At 41.6% G+C, this 26,346-nt stretch overlaps 1 protein-coding gene and 1 long non-coding RNA gene across 20 annotated transcripts in view; one reads left to right on the forward strand and one right to left on the reverse strand.

Annotated features, from left to right (window-relative positions):
* FOXP1 (forkhead box P1) overlaps nt 1-8,659 on the forward strand; it is a 549,153-nt gene extending 540,494 nt beyond the window's left edge. For all 18 annotated transcript variants that reach the window (XM_079961999.1, XM_079962007.1, XM_079962010.1 and 15 more), the window contains one exon: nt 3,401-8,659. In XM_079961999.1, the coding sequence (XP_079818125.1) occupies nt 3,401-3,545 (145 nt within the window). In that variant the 3' untranslated portion in view covers nt 3,546-8,659. The remainder of the gene's footprint in view (nt 1-3,400) is intronic.
* LOC307209183 lies at nt 5,524-25,940 on the reverse strand. Of its 2 annotated transcripts, none has more exons than XR_013835389.1 (3): nt 25,787-25,940; nt 25,206-25,404; nt 5,524-6,534 (listed from the first exon to the last, which is right to left on the reverse strand). It is a non-coding gene; the product is annotated as an uncharacterized lncRNA (long non-coding RNA). The 2 variants fall into 2 exon arrangements; XR_013835390.1 differs by lacking the exon at nt 5,524-6,534 and adding an exon at nt 21,734-21,872.
* Nucleotides 25,941-26,346: the final 406 nt, after the last annotated feature.

Raw genomic sequence — 26,346 nt, forward strand, 5'->3', positions numbered from 1 at the left:
GATGTAAACAGAAGGGAAAGTTGCACTTATAGTTAACCCCTTCAGAAGAAAGAGTCATGTAAGTTAAAAGGAATGACTGGGAATTCTGGTACTAAGGAAGGAAAAGCAAAGTCTTTTTTAAAACTCCCAGTACTGACCTTTGGAGATTGCCTTTCTTTTCTTTCTGTTGTCTCTTCCCCCGCCCCCCTTCCCAGCTGTAACAGGACTTATAAGACTTTTATATAGGAATTCTAAACCATGTGGAACATATAAAATATTCTGCTCTTCAACTCTGAACAGTTATGGGGTTTCGAGTAATGTGTGAACCAATGTTTCTTTCATTTTCACATTTCTCAATGGTATCCTAGCCCAAAAAAAGAATGTGAGTATTCTCATGTTGGTTATTTTAGGAAAGCAGTGCTTGTCTATGGACAGGATATACTCAAATTATTGTAGCATATAGGGATGCAAATGAAGCCCATTGTCCCATCTAATACGGTATTGCCAACTCTGATTGGTGGTGGCTTTCCAAAGACTTGGATAGAGGTTCTTCATGCCCATAATTCTACCTGAAATCCTTTAACTGGAGGTGTTGGAAACTGAATCTGAGACCTTATACACTGATAAGGAGCTGATGTGCTTTGAACGTATAAGCATGAGAAGGCATGTGCTCTGAACCTGTGCCATGGTGGCTTTTTGCCCAATATCGCATATACATTTTATAATTATGGATATCAACGAGACTTTCTGTTGAAGAGAACTAAAAGGGAGTATATGTCAGATTCACAGTATGAATGTTTCACAGCTACCATTTCCTCTGCTTTAAGGTCCATTCTAAAACGCAGCTTTTGTTGTGGATGTTGAAGGAGAAACAGGTTTACCCTTCTCCCAAATCTTGGTTCCCATCTTTCTGAACTCTCTTCAGCCTAGTGAAAACAAAGCTGCCCTGCTAGGAACATAGCTTACCTTTGGTGCAAACAGAAGAGGACCCTTTTTCTGGAGCCACTTTAAAGGTGATGCTGCACCCATGTCTCTCACAAGCACTTGATGGAGGTTTTCAAAATCCATTAGGTTAAGTATATTTCTGCTCAGCAACCCTAACGTCCAAACACACAGATCAGAAATGAACCTTTAACCCTACGCAGCTATATTTGGTGCCTGGATTCAGCACCTACTGTGATACAGCAATGCCAAGCTACAAGGGAATGCAAGCATATAAATAAGAGAATCACACAAAGAGAAATTTCACATATTCGCTGTTAAATTTGACAGCACAGGATTATTCCTCCATGCCATTCACACATATGTAAAAAAGTTTCAGTAGGAAAATGCTACATGTGATTTTAAAAATCTATATAGAAAGCTGTGGATCTAGCCAAACAGATCTTGTGTTTCTCAAAGCAGTCATAAAAACTGCCCATGAGAGGCAGCCCTTGGTAGTCTACGAAGTAGTTCCATCACTATAAGGCTACAATGAAAGTGCCACAGGTTGACTGGGGTGTTGTTTATAGTGCATTTTGCTGCCAAGTGTTACGAGCAACTGTTATATAGTTCACGTTTCCCTACAGGCTTTCATAAACTAAATAACTCGGCAAAAGGATCATTTCTTCCCAGTGATCCTTTTCAGGAAAAGCTGTATGTTGAGGCAAAAGCCTCTGTCTTGATGTAGTAATGCACAGTTCAAAGCCCTAAACTGGATGAAAGATTTGAGGTGCACTTGACACATCTGGAGAGTTTCAAAGCCCACTACTAATATTAATGAATGTTTGCATTTCATTCATTTCAGTTTCTGAAACTATCATGTGGCTTGCTTCCCTTTTGGCACCTACATGGGCTATTCTCCTTCTCATTGTGTGATTCCTGGTTTCACACCAAGTGGCTGATGCTGATCAGTATTAACAACAGGCATTTCTACGTGTGTGTGTTTTTTCTGGGGTTGTATCATTCCCATCCACTCAGAACGTCCCAGCTATTTCAAACCACTTCAAAGTGAAAGCTTACATACTGGATTATTATTTTTATTTTGCCTTGCCAAATTAAAAGGGTTAGATTTCATTGACTGCAACATCCAGGGTTGCGGGTTATAAATCAAGAGAGACTTGGAACTTACCCTTACTTTATTTTCGGGGATTGCTTTAAACATCAATTATTTTCAAAGGAAACTGGATTTTCCTTAACGGGTTGTATTATTACTGTTCACATGATATTGCCAATAAAATCTGATTCCCTTTTATAAAGTCTCTTTAACAAGACACTGCTTACTTGCTGGGGTATTTTACATATCAAAAGCTACCAAACAACAAAAAAGAGGAAGGTAATTTGTATTTGTAAAGGGGTTGTTGTGAATATGATTTACGGACAACATTTTTCAATTGTTATCATGCCCGTTTTGTATAATCAACCCTTGTTCCCCCATGGGTTATTCACGTGCTATTCTATAATGAGAAATTTGGCAGATCTCATCTCTTTAGTGCATCCTTAGTGCCCACCACGAGCTGAGGATCATGTTCTGCCTTGTTTACAGCTGACAGTGTTATTATTCTCATTAGGACTCTGCTTTCTTATCATATTGTTGTGTTGAGCGAGCCTTTTCCTCTCCGTTTGTGTTTCCTGGCAGGGCTTTTCTTCCCTTATTGACAGTTTGTAAAAATATGCATTAATTTGGAGTTTAAAGCATGTATCATGGTGTCTCTTTGCTGTGTTTGCTTGAAGTTGATTAATGATAGAACCTCACTTGGGGTCGTCCTCTGGAGACTTGCCTCACAGGTTCTGCATGTTAACTAGAGAAGCAGAACACACAGTAACCGATGATTAGCCCAGCCTCCAGAAGCTCAGTGGGCTGATAAACCACTGTTTTGCTTTACAGATGCTTATTTCATTTATTTTTCCGAAGATTGTATTAATCAAGCTAATGTGTCACTCGAGAGCATTTTCCCTAAATCCCACGAAGAAACCTTAAAGAAGCAAAGGCTTGCTTCCTGGTTTTGTTTTCTATTGAATCTTGGCGTTCTTAGGATTTCTCTACCCCCACTCTCCCGTTGCCCTTTGCAGCCAAACTAAGATTCACAATGTGACATGTATTTGTGAAAAAACAGGTGGGGGGGGGAGAGCTGTGCACCATATCAACCATTAAAAAGGGGGAGAGTTTCAAGAACCTTAGGGTCTCTCCCCCCCTTTGTCATCTTCCTCGTTTGGTAGGAGAGATTGTATTTCCAGGTTCTCAGAAACCTTTGAAAAAACAACTCCAGTTGCTGTAAAATGATAGGTGTTTTAATTATACAAAAATAGGTGCTTTATTCTAAAGAACTGAATAACCTTTTTGAATTGTGGGTCACTTTATCTAACCCAAACAGGGTTGTTGTTTTTTTAAAGTAATTAATTGCTCACCAACATTTTCTCTTTCCTTTTCTTACGTTCACAGGCACCCGGTGCATGTTAAAGAAGAACCATTAGATCCAGATGAAAATGAAGGCCCGCTGTCCTTAGTGACAACAGCCAATCACAGTCCAGAGTTTGACCACGACAGAGATTATGAAGACGAAAATGTAAATGAGGACATTGAATGAATATGTCTGTGATGTGATCCTGCAAATGAAGATCACGGGGAGGGAGGAAAAAAAAACATATACTTTAAAATTAGCTGTGAAATCTCTCCCCATTATTGTACAGTCTGGAGGAAACACTTGGTCCATTTTGACAGCTATAAAGTACGTTAACTCTTAGTGCCATCAAGTATCCCATTTGGGAGTATTTTTGATTTTTCTACTTTTTGTTGAAAAAAACAAAACAAAGGAATTTGTACTCTGTGCATTGGATGGACTTGTTTGGTACTTGGGATTCCCTCTCACAGTCAACATCAGTGTTGTAAATTTGTTCAACCAATTCATTTATCCACAATTTGGCAGCAGACTTTGGACTGCAATTCTTCCAATTTGGGACACCGAAGACATCAAGCTGAGCATGTACACATAATTGCAGATCAAGCCTTTGCCCAGATTTTGAGGATTCCAATGGACAATATTTGCACAGTATCGCATGTTGATTATCACTGCCTTCACTTTTTCTTTCTTTGCTTCCATTTGGGATGGGGAAGTCGTGTGCGTGTGCGCACACGTGCATCTACATGTGTGCGTGCATAAGTGTGTGTGTGTACTGAAGAGGGGTTAAAAGAAAATTCTCCCAATTTTTTTAGTGCATAACTTTGATTTCCCCCCTACTTCTCCTACACCATTTTAAGTTCTGACCTCAGGCCTCAACTGGCCAGAGCCTTTTGAGGCTTAAATGTTTTCTGTACTTTTGTGATGAATGTTAATAGGTGTTTTTATTATACAAAGCTGAATGTCCTTGGAATTGTTTGTAGTTCTTTTTCTACCATTCATTCCAGTTTCCTTCAGATGCCATCATGTTTTCTTTAGCTATGGAAAACATTCCAGTTTGGGCTATATTCCCACTCCTCACCCCCCCCCCAAAAAAAGAAAAAGGTTTCAAAAGCTGCTGTAACCGTGTGCAAAGATATATTGGATCAGAAAGAAAGGTAGTTGCAAGAATTGAGAATGAAAGGCAAACCAGCACAAAACAGTATATAGGATGCGGTGCAAATTCATTCTACAGAGCAGTGTATGTTGTTATCATTGTTCAGAGTTTTGTTTCTGGGCTTTCATTTCTTTTTTTGCAGTAATGGTAAATATTTAGTAACACAAACTTTTAACAGCACAAAAAACACTGAACATACACCATACAGGGTTTTATTATGTCAGAAATGAATATAACCGTGGAAAGCTCTTAGCCTTTTAACCTGAGTTTCTGGGACATTGAATGCTTCTGGAAGATCTAAAATACCAATCTGCCTATACGTATTTTCGATTCACGTTCGAAAGTGGGCATTATGGGAGCATTATACGTGGTTAAACAGATTAAACAGTTTGAGAATTGACTGGTGGTATCCATCAGCTTAAATATAATTTAGGTTTTGGATTCAATTTCTAGGGAAGGCCCACTAGTTGTAAAGTGTTAATAATTTTAACTCTGCAAACTGCAGTTAAGAACATTACACAATACTACACCAACCAGTATCAGAAACTGACAACTTGAAACCTGTGGGTGAATTAGCACTGTTGCAAGTTGCAGCATTCTTCAAAGCAAATGCGGGCAGGCAGCTGCTGTTAGAACATTGGTACCCATTGATCACTGCACATCTAAACACTTTCCATTCTCCAGCCACTTCTCCGTAACTCACTTATTTATGTCGGACTATAGCTTTTTAATTTCAAACACCTTTCTGTTTTTTTTAATTTATATTCTACTTTTGTACCTTTCCCCCTAAAATTACCAAAGATATTACACAAAGGTAAATTATGTTCTCTGTTATATGCTTTATCTTATGAAGCCAAATATCCTCTTATTGTTGATCAAAGGAGGTGAAAGAATTTAGAAGCAAATGTCAAGATACGGGCTATGGCTAACCTGAGAAGGGAAACTGCTCCTTTATTAGAGTCTAAGTTAGAAGACCAAGTAGATTGCTGAACCAAAGTTGTTGTTGTTTCGTTTTATTTTTTTTATTTTTTTGTTTCTTTACAGGGACCAAATGTATTTCTGTAAAGAAAGACCTTTTAAGGCTAAAGCTATGGAACAGTATTAAGTGAAGGGAGCATGTAAGGACAGCATTTCATCCTGAGAAAACAGGAGAGTAGTCTAATTTTCCTGCAAAACAAAGGAGATGCTTACGTAATATTCAGAAGAACTCTCGCAACTTAAACTGAACCATATAATAGTATCTCAAGAATTTTATTTTCTAACCTTTTGTTCGGTCTCCGGCCTTGCAAATCCTATTCACTTTTGTTAAAAGCAAATTGCAAGGCAATTTCTGTTTAATTTGCTTTAATCTGTGCACAGGACCTTAGAGTGATTGTGACTGTTGTTGTGTTTGGGGTTTTTTTTCCCCTTTGAAATTTGGTCAGCATCTTCCACGCAGAATAACACTCCTGTCCCCTTGTAAACTTTGGTACCATTCAAGTCAATGGGAGATTTTTGCCATTAACTTCAACTGGATGCAAGTTGCTGCATCCTTTACTGACAGTGAAATATATAAAAACACAACTTCCCACCCACCCCCCTTTTCTGATTTTGTTTTAATTTAAAGGAGGGCAGTCTGTGGTCATTTGAAACATTTTGGAAACAATCCGTATTCAGGCAGCGCCACGGCATGCAGGAGATGGCCAGGGGGGATCACAAGAAGCGATCCCTGTGCTTCAAAACTGAGTGGTTTTGCTGGTTAGCTTGGTATTCCAAAAGGGGATAAAAATCTGGTAGATTAGTTCATTCTCAGCATGTGTAGCTAGACGAGTAAAGATAACAGCATGAGAAACTGTTAGTACGCATACCTCAGTTCAAACTGTTAGGGAATGAGTAATTTTTTTTAAAAAAAAAACTACATTTCACTCAGTTGCACTTAGTTATATGTCTTGCATGCATAGTCTAAAGACTGTAGCAAAATAATAAAAGAGAAAATGAAATAATAAAAAATTAAACTTCCCGTATCTTGCAGGTATCACTGTCCTGCAGAAGAACCAAGAGAAAAATCTCAGGCTTTACATCAAGCAAACTTTGCTATTTTTTACAAATTTCTGATTCTGTGTCCCTTTCAATAATAACAATTGTTCCTATAGGGTGGGGTTTATTATGTTGTACATATATAGCCCAATGTGTCTCTGTGATCCTTTTTGTCTTTTGGTGGGTGGGATGGGGCGGCAGGGGAAAGAAATGGGGGGGGAGGGAGAAGGTCCTTTTTTAATAAAAAAAAATATCATTCCTCAAAAGGAATAAATGCATACCTGTTAAAACACCCTTTGCTTTTTGTGCAACTGCTTTATATAAACTATACTTTTAAAAAATGCTTTGGGGAAAAAATCCTACTGTATGTAATGGAATTGCAGAATATGCTGCACATATATTTTATTTAGTTATCCTTGCTTTAAGACTATTGGATGACATTTGCTGACATGTGGGAGAAAATCCCAAACTCTTTGTTTTGGTTTTGGCAGATTCCCCCCCCCCCCTTCCTTCTGGCTTCTAAAATGTAACATAGATGACAAATGATTCCCAACACCCCAACCCCCCCTGTTATGGATCAAATCATTTTTGTACAGGTTTTTTTGTTGTTGCTGTTGTTGCTGTTATGCTGTTTTGTTTTCATTTTAAATACTTTCCCTGCCCCTTCTGTTATTTCCCTACCACTGCCTATTTCTGGCTGTCTTAAGGGGCGGGGAAAAGTTGTTTCAAAAAAATGTTTTCTCCTCCTGCAGTAAATACTTTGCATGATGAATTTCCAAGGTCACACTTTCAAAGTTTTATCAGTGAAGTAGTGATTAATAATGGAGAGTGTCAAAAATTATTGAACTTTTGTATAAAAAAAAAGAAATACTTTACAAGGTGCCAAGATGTAAAGACAATTTGTTACATGCTCTGTTTTTATTTTATTTTCTCTCTCAAAAGAAAAGCGTACATTATGAAAGTAGTACAGGTAAACCACTGTCAGGAATGAGAGTCGAAGCCTACCTTATCCATACATACACACACACACAAAATAAAAACCTCTCCATGGAACTGACTGAGCTCTCTTCCCTCCCCCAGCTGAGCTCAGCTGTCAGCTCTGATCACCTGTTCCAGAGCAGGAGGCGGGGATGTAAGAGGGGAAAGTCTTCCTCCCCACATAGGCTCCAAATGCAGCAACGTGTCTGCAGCTTTCTGCTGCATTTGCAGACCTCTAGACGGAAATGAATACCCTGCATGTACCCCTAAGGGCTGGATGCAGCGGGTACTCTTAGCAACTTCTTGCACCGACAGTAGAAAGAGTTCCATAGCCACAACCCTCTTTTTGTGTAAAGCTCATCCCTTCTCTGGATTGGGACAACGCAGTTCAAATGCTTAAAACCTGCTGGATTTCTACATTTGACCAGGGGCAGAAGAAAATGGTGGGGGGAAAGAATCAAGGCTTATGTTAAACTTCAGTAAGGAAATACAATAAATAAAAATGTTTGATTCTCCTTTAGGAGAACCCAGCCATAGCGCCCATGATCAGCTTATCAGGGGTGGGAGAAGGAGGAGATGGGGAGGGGGTATGAATCTACGAATAATACAGATCATTAGATATTTTATATATAAATATATATATAAAAATATATCAAAGTTTTAAAAAATAATTTTGAACTGTTGTAGTTTTCAGAATGCTGACAAGCTACGTTCCTTATAGCATGGAGAATGTGTTTAAACTCTTTTGGAAGGTTTTGGTATCTTTTTTGCTTAACATACTTTTTAGATGTCGCGGAAAACTAATTTATCATTCTTAAAAGTCTTGAGAGTTACATTTGCAGACCCGTTCCACGTTTTTAAACAGGCCCAGAGTTAGTAACAGGATATCTCCTTCCCAAAAGCCTTGATGAAAATGGTACAGTCCAGACTGTTAGCATGGTTCTTCATGTGTATGTGCTGCCAGTAACAAGATTCCCCTTTTTTTGTTTTGGTTTGGTTTTTGAGGCATACAAGAAACTCATTCCTTACATCAACTGTAATTCCATCATTCCATGTCTGTTGATGCAGACAATAAAATGTTGTGTAGTCAGTACTTATTACTGACATTATAGCATTCTCTAATGCAATAAAAGTGCTGGTTGTTCACACTGGTGATATTTGTTGCCATGGGCCATGTGTTTTTTGCTTTTCCTGTATGCTGGTGCTGCACTCAAATATACCACACCTATGTCTACTTGTACCCTTGGAAGTTCATCAGCAGGAGCCTTCCAGCCATTCATAGTTTTAATGGGAGGTGTTATCCTTCACTGGCACAGGCAAATTTTTGTTTCCATGTCGGGAAGGAATACAGTGGGTGAAGGTGCCAGTTTTTAATCAAGTCACCGCCTTAAAACCAAACTTCACTAACCATGCAGACTCTGTACCCACCTACTGAGAAAATACGATCAAAACCATCACTTAGACCATGATCCTTTTCACATTTTCCTTGGTGCAAATCCCAATGAACTCGGTGCCATCCTAAGCTGCCTACTTAAAAGACCCGCTGTTACCCTTGTAAAACCTGGGAACTATTTATGGATTTACCCTGAAAGAGTAAAAAAGGAACAAACAAATGCAGTAAAACAAAATTGAAGTGCAACTGGCTAACTCGTAAAGCTTTTCCAAATTGTCACATTGTGAAGGCAAATACTTCTGTTATTCATGCAAGCCCAGAACAAACTGACAGCAAAAAACACACACACCTTAGGCCATATATATGAATGAACCTTGGTGTGGGACTTTTCAGCATTAGCATGGTACTATTACAAGACACCCTAATCTCTGCCAAGCGGTAGAAAGAGATTCCAGGGGTCTTGCCACTTAACCAGGGTGGTTTCTCCATTGGGAAATTGAGGCACAGTGGAGACTAGTGTCTTTAAGTAATACGATTACACATATTTGCACCTGACACCTTCAAAGGAGAACATTACATCTCAAGAGTGGCTCCTCTCATAGCTCCAGCAAGCTTGGGTTCAAAGCAGCAACCAGTCATGGTCGGCAGCCAGTCTCTCTGGATTTGGGTTCACTTCTCACACAATGCTCCTCCACTAACGCCAGCAGATGCCCTTTCATGCAGAAGGACAATTTTGGATCCAAAGTCACTATCAACATGCCAAGTCAAGAGTTACTCTGTGCAAACAGCTCCTTCGCTCCTGTTTATCTGATCTTCTGATTATGTGCATCTTACGAGTTTCCCACAGGCCATTCAGATTAATGAAGTTGAAGAGTCATGCTGTGAGCTCACAGCAGTTCCATTGATTTCAGTACCATTGGTTTTGGCATAAGTCCTTCACTTAAGAAACACAGATGCTTTGCAAAACTCGATGGCCAATACATTAGGCCACTCTTAAAGAGCATCATTGTCCCTACAGGCAAATTGTAAGGAGGGAGTACAGTCCTCCCACCTCTCTTTGAGTAAGCATACGTTTATCTTCTACATCAAGGAAAATAAAAAAGTGCTTAATAACTAGCAATAGCAGGAACTAAAATTTCAGTGAAAAGCATTTTCATGAATAATTCATTAAAATTTCACATCTGCAAGATTAGTCATCCAAATAAAATGCTAATGTCAAAAACATGCACCGTCTATAATATTCTCATCAAGCAATCTTTTTGCATATAATGATAAATGCTTGAATTAGTAGAAATGATTTTATAAAAATACTCTATCATAACATTAAATGGATGGGGAAAGTTATGTTAATTGATGTCAATAGCGTATTGAACTATTATTGATTTTTCATCAGCTGATGTAACAGCAATGTTATTAGCAGAAATTAATAGGTAATGCACCTTTATGACTACAATAATACTGGGAAACCGTCCTAGATCTATCTTCCTTCCTTTCATTCCTTATAGTAGATTTTAACTTTTTTCACAAATAGTGTATTTTACACTATGTATATCTAGGGAGAAAATACTCAATTTATTTCACCTGTCAGTTGCAATACAGTGAGTAAAGTAAATTTGTCTATAGAAGACCATAACCCTGCAGCGTTCATAATGCTACATTATCAACGCTCTCCACTCCTGGGTTTAGCTACAACAGGCATAGGCAAACTCGGCCCTCCAGATGTTTTGGGACTACAACTCCCATCATCCTTAGGTAACAGGGCCAGTGGTCAGGGATGATGGGAGTTGTAGTCCCAAAACATCTGGAGGGCTGAGTTTGCCTATGCCTCAGCTACAACATCAAGGCAGAGCACATGCTTGGCACATCGAAGATCCCAAGGTTCTGTCTCTGGTGCCTCCAGTTAATAGGAGCAGGTGAGCCCACAGGAAGTTGCTGCCAGTCAAAGTAGATGATACTGGGCTAGACTGACAAGTAGTCTGACCTGTCATACCTTTGCATATTCCTAAGTAAACTGAATTCCCCTTTGGTAGAATACATGCTTATACGTTCTCTTCAGCATCTATAGGTGGGCTGAAAGGGAAGGTGTGAAGTGGGGCAGAGGACCAACAAAACCAGCTCTTTTTGCCACCACCAGTTCCACTTTCATAGAAACCATTTCCCCCTCCATAACGTCATCTGTGCCAGCTCTGCATCATGACATAGAGTTGTGCAGTATTGGCTTAGACGGGGGGAGGAGTGGTGGGCTTCATTGGTGATTGCCCTCTCCATTCCCCAAAAGCTATCTTGGTTGGGATATTGTTACATCTCTGCCAAGCAGTGCATGAGATTCCAGAGGGTTCCCGGCACTCATCCAGGGTTATGTTCCCACTGAGAAGCAAGACTTGGTGGAGGCTGTCATGCCTTTAAGAAACATGGTTTAATTACACATATTGACACCTTAGTTCAGGTGAATGACAGCTCTATTGGCTGCTGCCCTTCAGCTCACGCATGGTGTTCTCCCTTTTCTCTAACAGAAAAACCACCACTCTCCTGCCTTTCTCCTTTCAAGCCCACAACGGCTTGAGTAACTCACCCTGTGGTTCTGTTGAACCCGAGAATATGAGAAGCCTGGGCACGCGAACCAGGGACTAACTGAATTCCAGCAGATTTCAGCCATGTCCTTGGGACTAAAACTTCGCTTTTCGTTGTCTGAAATGGATGCACAACTAGCTTGTTGATCCTTTGCATAATTGAAATGATGTGGAATGAGCTATATGAAATCATAAATGATTGCTCCTGAAGACTCAACACACAATTTCGAGCTAACGAAGCACTAAATTAACATATCCAGATCGCGGTACCATTATTGTGGAACACCACGCTGTTTTCATTGACTTTGGTACTGCGATGAACAGCATAAATCTAAGTATTTGCTACTCTTATTTATTTACTTAGCTCCCTTTAATCCTTACGTTGCCGCAACTGGGAAGAACACTCCTCTTGTTACAGCTAGTGCTGAGATAACGTCAGTGTAACTTAGCCAGGATCTTATGTACTTCTGAAAGCAAATAATGCAACAGCAGTGCAGACGACGGATTAGAAGATAGCAACTCCAAAAGCCGGTCCCTCGGCACTGACTTACAATGAGGGGAAATAAAGAGTGTTTCCTCAAAAACAGCTGCTGGGGGCATATCCAATCCTCACCAAGAACTCTTGGGGCAACAGGGTCTTTGCTGGGGATTTGGATTCCCCCCTCTACGTACCAAATGGGGTGAAGGTTTCACTTCCCTGCTTTGACAGCTGCCCTGGTGCACAGGGCATCCAATGCTATATAGGCATTCAGTGGGGAGACATCTGAACCTTCAGGAAACTGAAGTGAGGCTCCGATTCAGGTCTAAAGACTGAAATGCAGTCCGGTGCATTTCTTCTTCTGTGCTTATGGAAGAATAACTTATGAAAACATACTATGAGCAGCATGAAGAAACACTGCAGCAAGTAGAAAGATGGAAGTGCTTAAGAGTCAGAAACTAGAATTGGTAGACGATCCTGAACAAAGACAAAATGCTATTGGTGGAAGCCTCAGTTAAAGGATACGGAAATTCCTTACTGGGTGTTTTTTCAAAGTGTTGGTGCTGACCTTTAAAGCCCTAAACGGCCTCGGTCCAGTATACCTGAAGGAGCGTCTCCACCCCCATCATTCTGCCCGGACGCTGAGGTCCAGCGCCGAGGGCCTTCTGGCTGTTCCCTCATTGCGAGAAGCAAAGCTACAGGGAACCAGGCAGAGGGCCTTCTCGGTAGTGGCGCCTGCCCTGTGGAACGCCCTTCCAGCAGATGTCAAAGCAATAAACAACTACCTGACATTCAGAAGACATCTTAAGGGAAGACATCTTCAGGGAAGTTTTTAACGTGTGATATTTTACTGTATTTTTGCTTTCTATGGAAGCCGCCCAGAGTGGCTGGGGAGGCCCAGCCAGATGGGCGGGGTATAAATAATAAATTATTATTATTATTATTATTATTATTGAAAGCATGACCAACATAATAATTGATATGCATGTAACACTAACCCTAATAAGTATGAATGGTGCACTGTTAGAAAATCGTGGCCACTTTGCTCCTTCACCACTCCCTTTGCTGTTACACTATCATGAGTGAAGCCATGGTTTGGTTTACTGTTAGATGAGAACTGGGGTTTGTGGTTTGTCTCCTGCCAGAACTCATGAGCATGACATCAACCTAATCATCAACATGACCTCAAAGGCATCAGCTTGTGACAATGTACACCTGTTTGTAGGCTCGTCTTTCCTTTGACCAACAATGTCAAAGCTAACACCAATGGCGACCAGCTGTTGCAAGAGTACAAAAGAATGCAAATGCAAAGTTGCAGCAGAACACGCACACTGCTCTGGATCAGGGCCCACGTGGCCAACACAAAATTAAATAATGCTAAGTTCCTGGGCCTCACACACAACCAAATTAATCAGCTATACTGAAACTACTCATCCGAAACAGACAGACACAAACCCCAACCTATTCACAAGCTCTTTATTTTACAATCTCATTTATCTCCATATGTGTCAAATAGCCATATCATTTTACTCTAAATAATTAACTACTTTCTGTTCTTTAAAATCAGCGCCAGCGTGTACTATAGATTTCTGCCAGAATCTGAACAACTACGTTAATATCAGAAAGCAATAAACAAAAACCATTTTTTTGTACCTGACCATATGTATAAAGAGCTGACACGTTAAAGCTACCTCTCAAAATGGTCAAAAGCAAATTTCAGAATGAACAACAAAAGCTGCAGCAAAATGTTCAAGGCTTCAAACACCTAGCCCATAAAATAAACCTCTCCCCGCACACATCATAATCCAAAAATAAAAGCAAATAATTATTAGCCTCACACTTCTTTTTTTTAAAAAAAAATAAATCCTAGGAGTCCCCACCAAATAACTATGGATGTCAACTGATTTTAAAAAAGCATGGTATATCAGTCTTTTAGCTCTTTGATGAAATAATAAAGTGAAATTGCTTTCTCTTTGCTTTTTGCGGGTGGGGTTTTTCATAAATTTCATCCTGGTCTGCTTTTATGCTGTTTTGGTAATGCTTGTGCTGGTTCTGTGTTTATTGATTGCATTGTATTGTATTTGTGCATTTTAACTGATTTTTGTGAACCGCCCAGATGACTTTGGGTGGTCTAGAAATGGCATAACGAAATAGATAAGACCGGGACTTGCTTCTCGGTAGGTATGCACTGGATTGCAGTGCAAAGCTTAAAGCTTTCAGCCCTACATAGATTAATGCTCGATTCCTTAAATACTTTAAAATGTTACTTTAACACAAAGGAATGCATTCTAAGAAAGTGACCACAACTACTACTTATTATTATGTTGAGTGGGTGACATTAGCCCATTGTGTGTGTGTGTGTGTGCGCGCGCACGCACGCGCGTTTATATGCAAAATGACAGTTCTAGAGCTTTGAAAAGCAGTTCAAGCGCATTATTTTACTGACTTATGCAATAACCCTGAAAGGTATATCAGTGTTATCATCTCACTATTGTAGCTGGGATGCTGAGGGACAACGCACAGCTTTTATGTCATCTAGGGAGTGGTGGTGGCAAGCAAGATTTGTTCCTTAGCACAAGAGCACACCTAAGATTCCTTTGTTTAAATTCAAAACATATACACTGTAAATTGTAAAATGAGCATAAATGTAAGGATTCATCCACACACGTCTGAATGGCAAGGAACACTTTTGCAAAATCATCTGGCGATACCGACTCTGTGTGCATAATGCAGCAATCATGTTTATTTGGATGTAATCACAGAAGTCGGAAAACCATTTTGTCTTCAAGTTCTAATGCTAATTTGAAGGTAACTGTCCTTTCAAAGATTAATTCCACTCAAAGCAATAACCATTATTTACCAGAGTTTGATGGTTTTATCACTCATCATTTTAGCAAATTTCCATTGAAAATGCTAAAATGGTTCGTCATAAGGCACATAACTGCTTTAGCTGTAAAAATGACCAACACAAGTGCCTGTACTCAAACATTAAATTATACTGTAATTAATAAAGACAGTTAAACTGTCTACTAGCAACAGCAATTTAGGTAGCCACATTTGATTGGCTATAAATTGTAACTACATTAAAATTCCAGAAATATTAGCAATATGGATTGCTTGATGGAAATAGGTGCTGATCACCAACACTCCTGTTTTATAACAGAAGCCCAGGTCATGTTGGCCACAAAACGGGTGCGCGAAGATCAGGCCTAAGCACTTTTAATCTTGTGAAACAAGCAATTACAAATAGTTGCATCGATTTGTTAAAAAGCTTTAGGTGACATAAATTGTTTCCTGTTTAGCTTCTGGCTCTGATACATAAATGTCAGAGAGTCTAATATTAATTAGGGTCAGGGAACAACAAGGGTCAGCTACTGTGGCGTATGATCAGGGCTGCGTCAATCGTTTTGTATGTATGAGAAAAGGCAAGGGAAGCTAACAGACAATGCTGCTCTGGCTCAAAGCACCCGCTTCCTTAGAAAAGGCCCAAAGAAACAGAGCTTTGACTTTAAAGAACAAGTGGTGCCATCCTCACACTGCTTTTTAGACCAGGGTATAGTTTGAAATCTTAGTTGCAGCACTGACTTGCCATGTTAACTTGGGCGAGTCTCTTTTCCCCCTAAGCCTCAGATCCCCATCTTTAAAATGGCAATAATTAATCACTTCATAATGGTTGTCATGAGGAAAACATGGGAGTTGTTGCTACTGCTGTGTGTGCACATCCATAACTGTGAGTGAGCATGCAAGCAAGTATGAACAGACTTGGGGTAGCCAATATGGTATCCTCCAAATGCAGCTCCCATCATCCTTGACAAGAGGACATACTGGCTGGGACTACTGGGAACTGTGGTCCACATCATCACAAGGGCACCACTTTCTATGCCCCTGGTCTAGACATTACACTAGCTCTAAAGAACTTCACTCCTGTGTTGAGTTGCACCCTGTCCTGCTGCTGTCCATATAATTTATTGGTCGTGGCTTCTCAAGGGAAAAGGGTCGTAGCTCAGGGATGCATGCAAAAGATCCCAGGTTCAATCTCTGGCGTCTCCAGGGAGGCCTAAAAGCATTGGGGAGTCGCTATCAGCCAGTGTTGACAGTAGTACTAGGCTAGCTGGATCCATGGTCTCATTCAGTATATGGCTGCTTACTATGTCTCTATCATGCTTTGAGTTTCTCAGCCGTTGCCAGCAAACACCACCGCTGTGGACTGCAGACAATGAAGCTCACAGTTACAGATAGGTAGCCGTGTTGGTCTGCCATAGTCAAAACAAAATAAAAAAATTCCTTCCAGTAGCACCTTAAAGACCAACTAAGTTAGTTCTTGGTATGAGCTTTCGTGTGCATGCACACTTCTTCAGATACCTCAGAATGAAGCTCACAGTAACAGCTCTGGCTCCTATGATGACTTGCACAGAATGATTAAGCTGCTGTGGGCAATGTGTAGGCTTCTCCCTGCGGTGAGTGTAACATCTAGACTGGGTGATATTGAAGGCATAAGGCATTTTGCTTGTATAGGTAAAGTAAAGGGACCCCTGTCCATTAGGTCCAGTTGTGGCCGACTATGGGGTTGCGGCGCTCGTCTCGCTTTATTGGTAGAGGGCGCCAGCATACAGCTTCCAGGTCATGTGGCCAGCAGGACTAAGCCACTTCTGGCGAACCAGAGCAGCGCACGGAAACACCGTTTACCTTCCCGCTGGAGCGGTACCTATTTATCTACTTGCACTCTGATGTGCTTTCGAACTGCTAGGTTGGCAGGAGCAGGGACCGAGCAACGGGAGCTTACCCCATCGCGAGGATTCAAACCGCCGACCTTCTGATTGGCAAGTCCTAGGCTCTGTGGTTTAACCCATAGTGCCACCCGCATCCCTTTGCTTGTATGTGGCTGCACATTTCTGCCTGTGTACAACCTGGCACCCACGCAGCTCAACGGTTAATGGGGAATACATATCCAGATAGGCATATGCATTGCACCCAGTCCCTGCCAAGCTGCATCCTCACTGGTATACACAGGCCACCTCCCTCACTTGCAGATAGGTGAAGTTGCTACCTAACTGTGTGGGAAGCCAATCTTACTCCTGCCATTTTTGACTGCGGGGCAGTATTCTGTGAGGAGCTGCACATGTGCACAAACCAGGCACATAATTGGTTGGATGGGACGCTCACACAATAGATGATGCTCTGGTATTCCAAAACAATAACATTACGTGGGGAGTGATTACTTCAGGGCCATATTAATTTCACGCTTCCGCTGGATAAATCACAGCTCTTTTCATATAATGCTGGATCCCATAAATACTTTTTTTTTAAAAAGCCAACAACACTCCCAACAAAAATACTGTTTATAAAAAGGCCCTTTTGCTTTACAAAACACATCACTTCTGCATGTGGAAATTAACCTCATGTTATAGTCTGGAATGCATTTGAAGACTTCTATGCTAATTTTTTTTTTTGAAAAAAACTTTCTCCCTTCTCCCCTAAGCGGAGCGGTGCAGGTTATTTACTCAACATAAATCAAATGTATCATGTACAATGTTTTCTTTAGATTGGCGGGCAACAGAGAAAAATACAGTTAAAAAAAAAAATCTGGAGAAAATTTATTAAATATGATTTTCACTGTAATAGAATATTAATGGAACCCAATGCTCATTTCCCATTAAGCTGATCTCTTTTTAATACACACATGCTTTTTATTATTTTGCACTCATGCGAAAATTCCACATTCAAAGACTTTCCATCTACTTAGGAATGTCTCTGGCGAAGGCAGAGTAAGAAATATTGAACCAGGGCAGGCGGGGGGGGGGGGGGGCAGGGAGAGGGAAAGCAACAAATACCTAGTGATAAGAGGTAGTGCACCACAGATAAAATAAAGCAAAAAAAAAAAAAATATTCCAATGAAATAACAAAGGGTAAAAAGCATTCAACCCAGGAAGGGAAGCTACAGAAACAATTATATTTTAAATCCTCTTTTCTTTCTCTGCTACTGCTTAGATGAAAATGTTTGATTTGCAACATAAAAGATTCATTAATTACCACTTCAATATTTAAAGCTATTTTTCCGACTAACACGAGCAGATAAAGCACTGCAATAAAACCACTAATAAAAATTGGAAAAATACTTCTAACGAAGTTTACCAGGGTTGGGGAATCCTCAGGCTCAATGGTTCTCAAAAACTTTTCTCACATGAAAAGTGATAGCTCAACAGCAGCGCTAACCCGAACAAACCATGAACACCTCTCTTGTTCTCTTAGAATGGCAATGGTGGATGATTGAGGTGTTGAAACTGAGTTCCTGCAAGTTCCAGATGGAAAAAGGCCTGGTTAATAATAATAAATTATAACAATTAATAATAATAATAAATAATAATAAATAATTATACTACTATCCTGGCTTCTGCTTATGGATCCAGTTCTTGGATTCTTAGCATGCAGAATTCCAATCTGCAGCTCCCAAGCCACTGGGTCATTCTCCAGGATCAGATTCCATACTCTTAGCTCATATTCCTCCTACCAACCCTGCCAAGAGGTCTCTGTGTGGGGGGCAATTATTATTATTATATAGACTTGTTAGTTTCTTGCTACCTGGAGGTCTCTAAGTGACTTACAACACATTTCTTCTTCATGTGCCTCCTCCACAAGAGGCCCAGAGGGCAGCAATCCCAAAACAGGCCTTTTCTGTGGTGGCTCCCCACTTGTGGACTGCTCTCCCCAGGAAAGCTTGCCTGGCGCCTTCGTTACATATATTTAGGGGTCAGGCAAAAACATTCCTCTTCTCTCAGGTCTTTGGATGATTAAACAACCTATGGCCTTTTAAACCGGGCCAGTGTTATAGAAACTCAATCAATAATTATCATAATAATTTAAAACATAAATATAAAAATATCATATAAAAACAGAAAAAAACAGCCACCGTAATAGTCACAGGAAGCTTGGGCAGCACACTAGAAACAAAATATTACCTTAGTCTCAAAAGCTTTGGAGCAAATATAAGTATTTGAATGGCACCAAAAAAATGTCAATGAAGGTGTTAAGCGTACCTCACTGGGGAGAGCATTCCAGAGACGGGAAGCTCTCTCCCTTGTCACCATTCTCGGAGGGTGACCTGAAGAAGAGTCTCAGAAGGAGATCTAAGCGCCTGGGTATGTTCATACTGGGAAGCTATATTGTGCTAAATAAACCAAAGGTCTGACTCAGTATTAAAAAAAAAGAAAAGGCAAAGGACCCCTGAGAGTTAAGTTCAGTCGCAAACGACTCTGGGGTTGCGGCACTCATCTCGCTTTATTGGCCGAGGGAGCTGACGTTTGTCCGCAGACAGTTTTTCCAGGTCATGTGGCCAGCATGACTTAGCCACTTCGGCGAAACCAGAGCAGCGCATGGAAACGCTGTTTATCTTCCCGCCAGAGCGGTACTTATTTATCTACTTGCACTTTGACGTGCTTTCAAACTACTAGGTTGGCAGGAGCAGGGACTGAGTAACGGGAGCTCACCCCGTCACGGGGATTCGAACCGCCGCCCTTCCGATCGGCAAGCCTTAGGCTCAGTGGTTTAGACCGCAGCGCCACCCGCGTCCTTATGACACAGTATTAGGTAGCTTCAATAAGAAGCAGGGATGTCCCAATGGTAGCAGTAAACTTCTATATTCTAGACATCCATATTCAGGCACACACCTTTCCTTACTTAACAAAAGCTGGCAACTTCTTCTTCCTACTCCTGAAAAGGTACAACTGTCAAACGTCCAAATAGCACCTGAGAACCCAAGTCCATCTACCACCTGAGCCAACTTGCCTGAGCCATCTTGCAAGGCAGACAAAAATGTTATTACTCTGATGGGCACATAATAGATGAAACACTGTGGTGCACAACTGTACACCATCTCCCCAAGGGGCAACAAAACATTTCTCCCCAGCCACATCAGGCACTGTAACTCTCCAACAGTTTGTCTTCACCCCCGGAGGTGCAGTCTTCCACTGTCTCCCAAGGCAGACAGATGCCAACCAGATGAGCCTTCACTCAGGTCAAGTTATTTGGAAGCTTCTGAGATTAATTCTATCTTGAAATAATATATGTTTCAATAGGGCTGATTATTTGCTGCTTCTTTAAATAAAATGGGACAGATGTGTGGATAGTGTGATTCTAAAGTCTAGTCACTAGGTGGCACTAGACTTTGTTGTATCTGAGTGGACTCAGGAGTTTCCTGTTACTCTTCTGTTCTTGTTTTTAGAGAGACAATGCCATTCTTCTCTAGTTCCCTGACCGGGGTATTAGACAGGCTTCCTCTCAGCCTTCTGTGGAAGTGTGGGACATTTTCCATTCCTCTGAGTAGCCCTGCCATAATATAGGCTGCTTAATATTTTAATTGGAATGATCTTATGCATGAAATGTCCAGTTAATTCCCCCCCCCCCGCTCATTTTTGCCCACCCACTTTCAGAGTACAGGCAGGCCCAATCTTAATGTACATAATTCTTTGGGAATCCATCTGATCATGCGTGAGACCCATGCTGCACGTTTATGGTTGCTTTGTAAAGTCTTAAGAATACAGTTGGAATGGCTATCACAATCAAACCACCCTCCTGGCGCTTCCTGGCTCCCGTTTATGGCTTTAACATTTGTAGAATGAGGTTTTGAATTGCTCGACGCAAAACAAAAACACATGATAAAAATCAGGTGATAGGCTGCTTACTGTAAAGTTCATTTCCCCTCCAAAGTCCTTCTTTAATTATGAAAGCTGCAGAATCCATTTCCTTTTGGTGTGCAAAAAGGTGTGTAATTAAACCATCAGCATAATACCTTTCTACATGTAAAACCTGCACTTATGAACTTTAACTGCTGAATAAAAATGCCTATTACATGACCATTAAGTATTATGAATAAAGCGAGTCATTGTAGTACTTGATTAATTTTTATGCACTAAGCTTTGTGTTCAGCAGAAATTTGATTTCCATTGGTATCTATATCCCAGAGGCTTATGGGGTTTTCTGGATCAGACTCCCATCCCTTATTCCCTCTGAGTATACTGCTACTTTACGTACATCCTAACCCTAATGCAGGAAGCTATGATCTCCAGTTGCTTTATTTCACTTCTCAACTTTGTTTTCCACCTTCCCATCACTATGGCCCAACCAAATATAAGTGTGCCATACTGAAATATTTACCAGCTTTGACAGGTACGACCTTTCCTGGAGCAGAGGACCTTGACCACAATAGTTCAGGCACCGGCTACTTCCAAGACTGGATTACTGCAAAAGAGCAAGATCCTGCCAGCATACGACACCTCTGCTCAGAGCTCTGCATGATTTGGCAAACTATTACCAGGCCAAGTTCAAAGTGTTGGTATACAAAGCCCTTAACAGCTTGGGGTCAGTTTACTTGTGGGTTCCATTTACCCAATATGTGTCCACTTGACCTCTTTGATCTGCAAGACTGGCAGTGTTACAGGTGCCACACAGTGCTCGCTCCATGTAAGACATCATTAGTTTAGTGTAGCAGCACCTAGACTTTGGAACCCCTGGCCTACTGACAGTTTCCTTTGCTGTATTATTTTTGGCATCTGCTTAAAACATTTTGGTTTAGGCAAGCCTATCCAGGCACACGTCTTACATCTCTTTTTAATTTTAATTAAAACGCTTTGTGGGTTTTTAAATAAAAAATATTCCTTTTTTAAACTGCTTTCATTGATAATTTTCACATTACTTATAAGCTGCATGGAGGTTTTGTCACAATCAAGCAGTATATTTTGTTAAATAAACAAATAACAAACAAATAAGCAAAATGCCCACATGCCCAGGGGTTTTATGCTTGCAAGACAAAATCCCTTGTCCAGCAGATGTAACGGAGAACTACCACATCCAGACAATTGTTTGAACAAAATATACAGCACAGGCAGAGGTTGTGTTGCAGAACTGTTCTCAAAAGCCCATCTTTTCTTGCCTGCCAAATCATACAGAACACATACTTTTGAGCAAATTATTAAAAAGTGAGTTTTGCTGTATTGATCTTGGTTATTCTGGTATTGATCTTTATTTGCCTACTGTTCCCTGGCCTTGCTCTCACTTCTTGTACTTGCAGTGCACTGACAAATGTTCTACAGGATTTGTGGTGTATGAGAGCCAAGCTCTCTAAGGGCTTGAGGCAGAAACCATCATTACCCCTTCAAATAAACCTGCTCAAGGCTCTTTGAGGTCCAGTGGTTAGAGTAATGGATTTGAGCTTTGAACGTCTTAGTTCAACCTGCTGTTCAGCTCGTGATCTATAAAAACGGGTTACAATCCTACACAGGATTGGCACTGCAAAGCAATTTACATACCCAAACCCTACTCCAGAGAACATGAACTATGCAGGGAAGCAGAAATCTACACGTGTACAAGTGTTAATTTTAAAGTCGGTTGTGCATACAGACATTGAAATAATCTGTCATTATAAATAGGCTGCACACTACAATGGGCGTTCCCATCTACGTCTGGATATGAATGGGCATTCTGATGTGCTCCAGATGTGTGGCAGATCGTGCTGAAAATTGCCTATCCATAATGCTATGGAGGGCAATGACAAACCTAGAGACATCACCTTGCTGACAAAGGTCCATATAGTTAAAGCTATGGTTTTCCCAGTAACGATGTATGGAAGTGAGAGTTGGACCATAAAGAAGGCTGACCGCCGAAGAACCGATGCTTTTGACTTATGGTGCTGGAGGAGACTCTTGAGAGTCCCATGGACTGCAAGAAGATCAAACCGATCCATTCTTAAGGAAATCAGCCCTGAGTGCTCACTGGAAGGACAGATCCTGAAGCTGAGGCTCCAATACTTTGGCCACCTCATGAGAAGAGAAGATTCCCTGGAAAAGACCCTGGTGTTGGGAAAGATGGAGGGCACAAGGAGAAGGGGACGATAGAGGACGAGATGGTTGCACAGTGTTCTCGAAGCTACCAGCATGAGTCTGACCAAACTGTGGGAGGCAGTGGAAGACAGGAGTACCTGGCGTGGGGTCACGAAGAGTCAGACACAACTGAACAACAACAACAATGCTATGGAGGTAACTTTCATGTAAAGTTCCCTGCAAGCTGCCATGAGTTCAGGGACTGAACCCCTGGGCCCTGCTGTGATAGTCTCCAGATAGATGTTTTTGACCCCTTACTGAATCTCACCATCAGAAACATGTTTTGTTTCATCATTGTCTTGGCCTCTTGACTCTTCTAATAACCTGTTTTTTGATTTTTTAAAAATGTTTGTGTGCGCACACACACATTTACTTGGATTCATTAACACCCCACAAAGAGGTATTGCTTCTCCCATAGCCACAGCCTTGGATTCCAGCGGAAATCAGGTATGGTTCTGTCTCTGCCTTTCCGGCCTGCAGCTTTTGCATGCAGCTTCTAGCTCACACAGCTCAGCTTCCCACTCTGACCTTTTGTCTTTCAAAGTAAGAGACAATAAAACAAATTGTCCAGTAGCACCTTAGAGAACACTTCTGAAGAAGTGTGCATGCACACGAAAGCTTAGTTGGTCTCTAAGGTGCTACTGGACAAATTTTTTATTTATTTCGACTGCGTCAGAACAACACAGCTACCTGCCTAAGTAAGAGACAATTGAGGGAGGGCAGCCCACCCATTCCCCCTCTGGCACAGAGCCACTCCCTTTGTTCCCTTAATATCTCATCTTTAGTGAGCCATTACTAGGCTAGCCAGGCTATTCCAGTGACCGAACCTGTGCTGGATCCAGGAATTAGAAGGTTTGATTAGATTTTAACACCCCCTGGATCCAGGGATTAGAGGGGTCTGGCACTCCATGCCCCCCAACTCATAACATTATGTTTATTTTCACTATTCAAATCCTTTCCAAGTTTTGTCTCTTAAATGTCATTTCACCAATCTATTCCTTGAGCGAAAAAGCAGGTTGGAAAGCGGGGGAAGGGGGGGAGAGAGAAAGGTTTTCCCACTCCCAAGCGCGTGTCCCACTGTTCTGCTTCTAGATAAATGTTCAGTTCAGAAGTCTTGATGAAATTACCAATCAAGCTGCCTCTCAGCTTCACTCCGTCGTTATGTTTGTCTTAATCAGGTGGCTGGGGGAGCAATTTTTCATTTGCAGCAGGTGGTTGTTTACACATTAGATAAACTCCCATCCTTAGCAAGCCTTGGCAGGGGTGTTTGCGCTTTGCTTCAACATCTGCTGCTCCTTCTCTCACAAGCACACAGATCAAGGAACGCTCCCCCCCCCCGCTCCGCTGATGGAAATGATTCCTAGTTTAGATGAGCTGAAATACAAATGTCATGCTTAGCGGTAAACATTTGTGTTGAAAAGTTAGGGTGCGGCAGTAATTAGTTTTGCCCTGTTCTGATCCCCTCTCTTACCACCCCCAAAATCTGAGTTCTTCGTATTTACTCCTTCAGGATTCCTGAGGTTAGCAAATTAAGAATGCAAACGGGAACAGAACTGGAACAGCCTCAATATTTTTTCAAGGCTCCCTTCCCCAGCCAGTGTGGTGTAGTGGTTAAGAGCGGTAGACTCATAATCTGGGGAACCGGGTTCGCGTCTCCGCTCCTCCACATGCAGCTGCTGGGTGACCTTGGGCTAGTCACACTTCTCTGAAGTCTCTCAGCCCCACTCACCTCACAGAGTGTTTGTTGTGGGGGAGGAAGGGAAAGGAGAATGTTAGCCGCTTTGAGACTCCTTTGGGTAGTGATAAAGAGGGATATCAAATCCAAACTCTTCTTCTTCTTCTCTCACAAACTACTTGGTTAAATAGGCTGCCCTGTTCTAAACTGAATGGGCTTAGATTTGCAATCTGAAGACACTCCGCCCCAAAAGAAGAAATGGAGAGCTCCTGCACTTAACAGAGGCTCTGCAGCTGCAATTAATAACCTCGTCTCCTTTCATATTCTCTTTCACTGCTGTGATGTCCTGTTTGTGAGATTTCCTTGAGCATCTGGGTGATCCCTGTAAGAACAGAATGCTGGGCCAGAGAAACCTTTAATTTGGAGGGGCTCTTTTTATGCTCTTGTATTCTTACCCTGTCATATTATATACATGGCACATCCTGCAGTGGAGATACCAGAATTGCACCTGAGCTAGGAACCAGCTGAGGCAATATATAGGAGCATTAAAACACGCAATATTCCCACCCTGATAAACATGTATCTTCAGCTGCATTTGCACAACAGGGTTTCAGCACTTGTGACCAGCAATGTTTTGCAAAGTGGTTTTGCTTGCAGCAGCCCTTCCCAGACGCAGCACACTGTTTCTGACCACAGTAAGCCTATATCTCACCTCAGGAGCTTTGTTAAGAAGCTGCTGCACTCTTTCATTTAGCATCTCCTGTCCCTGTGGCTGCTTGCTTAGGGCATGGACAGCTGACCTCAGTTCTTCTGCTTGGGCCCTCACCATCTCTGTGGTTCCATATGTCTCGAGAGTGCTTTCAACTGCAAAATGTTCTCTACACAGCAGCCTTTCTTATATTGTGTTCTCCCTAAAGCCACAAATAATCCTGTTTCTGACCAGAGACTCCCAAAGGCCCAAGGGTTTTTAGCTCTGCAGCGTATTATGCTTTACTTTAGCCCCTTCTCTAAATGCCTGTAAATCTATCAGATTCTCTCTTTGTGGGGGATAAACAAAACTCCTCAATTTTTGACATTACTGCACTGAACTTCATGTCTTCTCCTTCTGCAAACCAGAAGTTATAGTAAACCTTCAATGCTTACTCTCCCACCAAATGCAACAGTATTATTTTTATTTTATCTGGTTTCCCTTCAGTCCCTGTGGCTCTCAGAGTTCAAATCTTTTCCTGAATTTTCTCCCGTTTTCTGCAACATCCCCATGCTGGATGGGGGTTGTAAAAGCTCCATAGTTACCTTAGTGCTGTAGAAGCTGGTGTTTCTGTTGCTAGACTGAGACCAGGCTGCAGTTTTTTGGGTGAGGCCCTTCTTGCCCATAATTCTCAGCTGCCCCCATTTCTGACACCCTTAACACCAGTTAAGGGTCAATATCTTAAAGCAAGAGATAACATAGTGGGCCAAGTGAGGATTACCAATTAAGATCCACCCTCTATTGTGTGGGCAGGTAATCCCTCCCCCTACCTGGCCTGGTTTCCCTGGCAACGCTTCCCCCAGGTGGGATTGGACAACTCACTGGGGTAGGCAGGGACCTCCAGGTATCCCACCTGAGGGAAGGCAAAGCCTATGCTGATGGGGCCACTCCAGATCCAGGGCTGCACGCGTCCACGCAAAGGGCGCCCCCCGTTTTAAGTGGGGAGCGGTCATTAAGCAACTTTACAACAAATGCTAGTTTCCTTCTGGAACCTTCTCAGCCAGGCAGGCTCCACCCACTCACACCCAGCCCTAGGGATCATCTCCCAACTCCCATCCCCATGTTTCTTGTAAGGAAACGTCTCTAAAATTAATACAGTCACTAC

This window comes from Podarcis cretensis, assembly GCF_951804945.1.
Source record: "Podarcis cretensis genome assembly, chromosome: 2".
Lineage (NCBI taxonomy): Eukaryota > Metazoa > Chordata > Lepidosauria > Squamata > Lacertidae > Podarcis > Podarcis cretensis.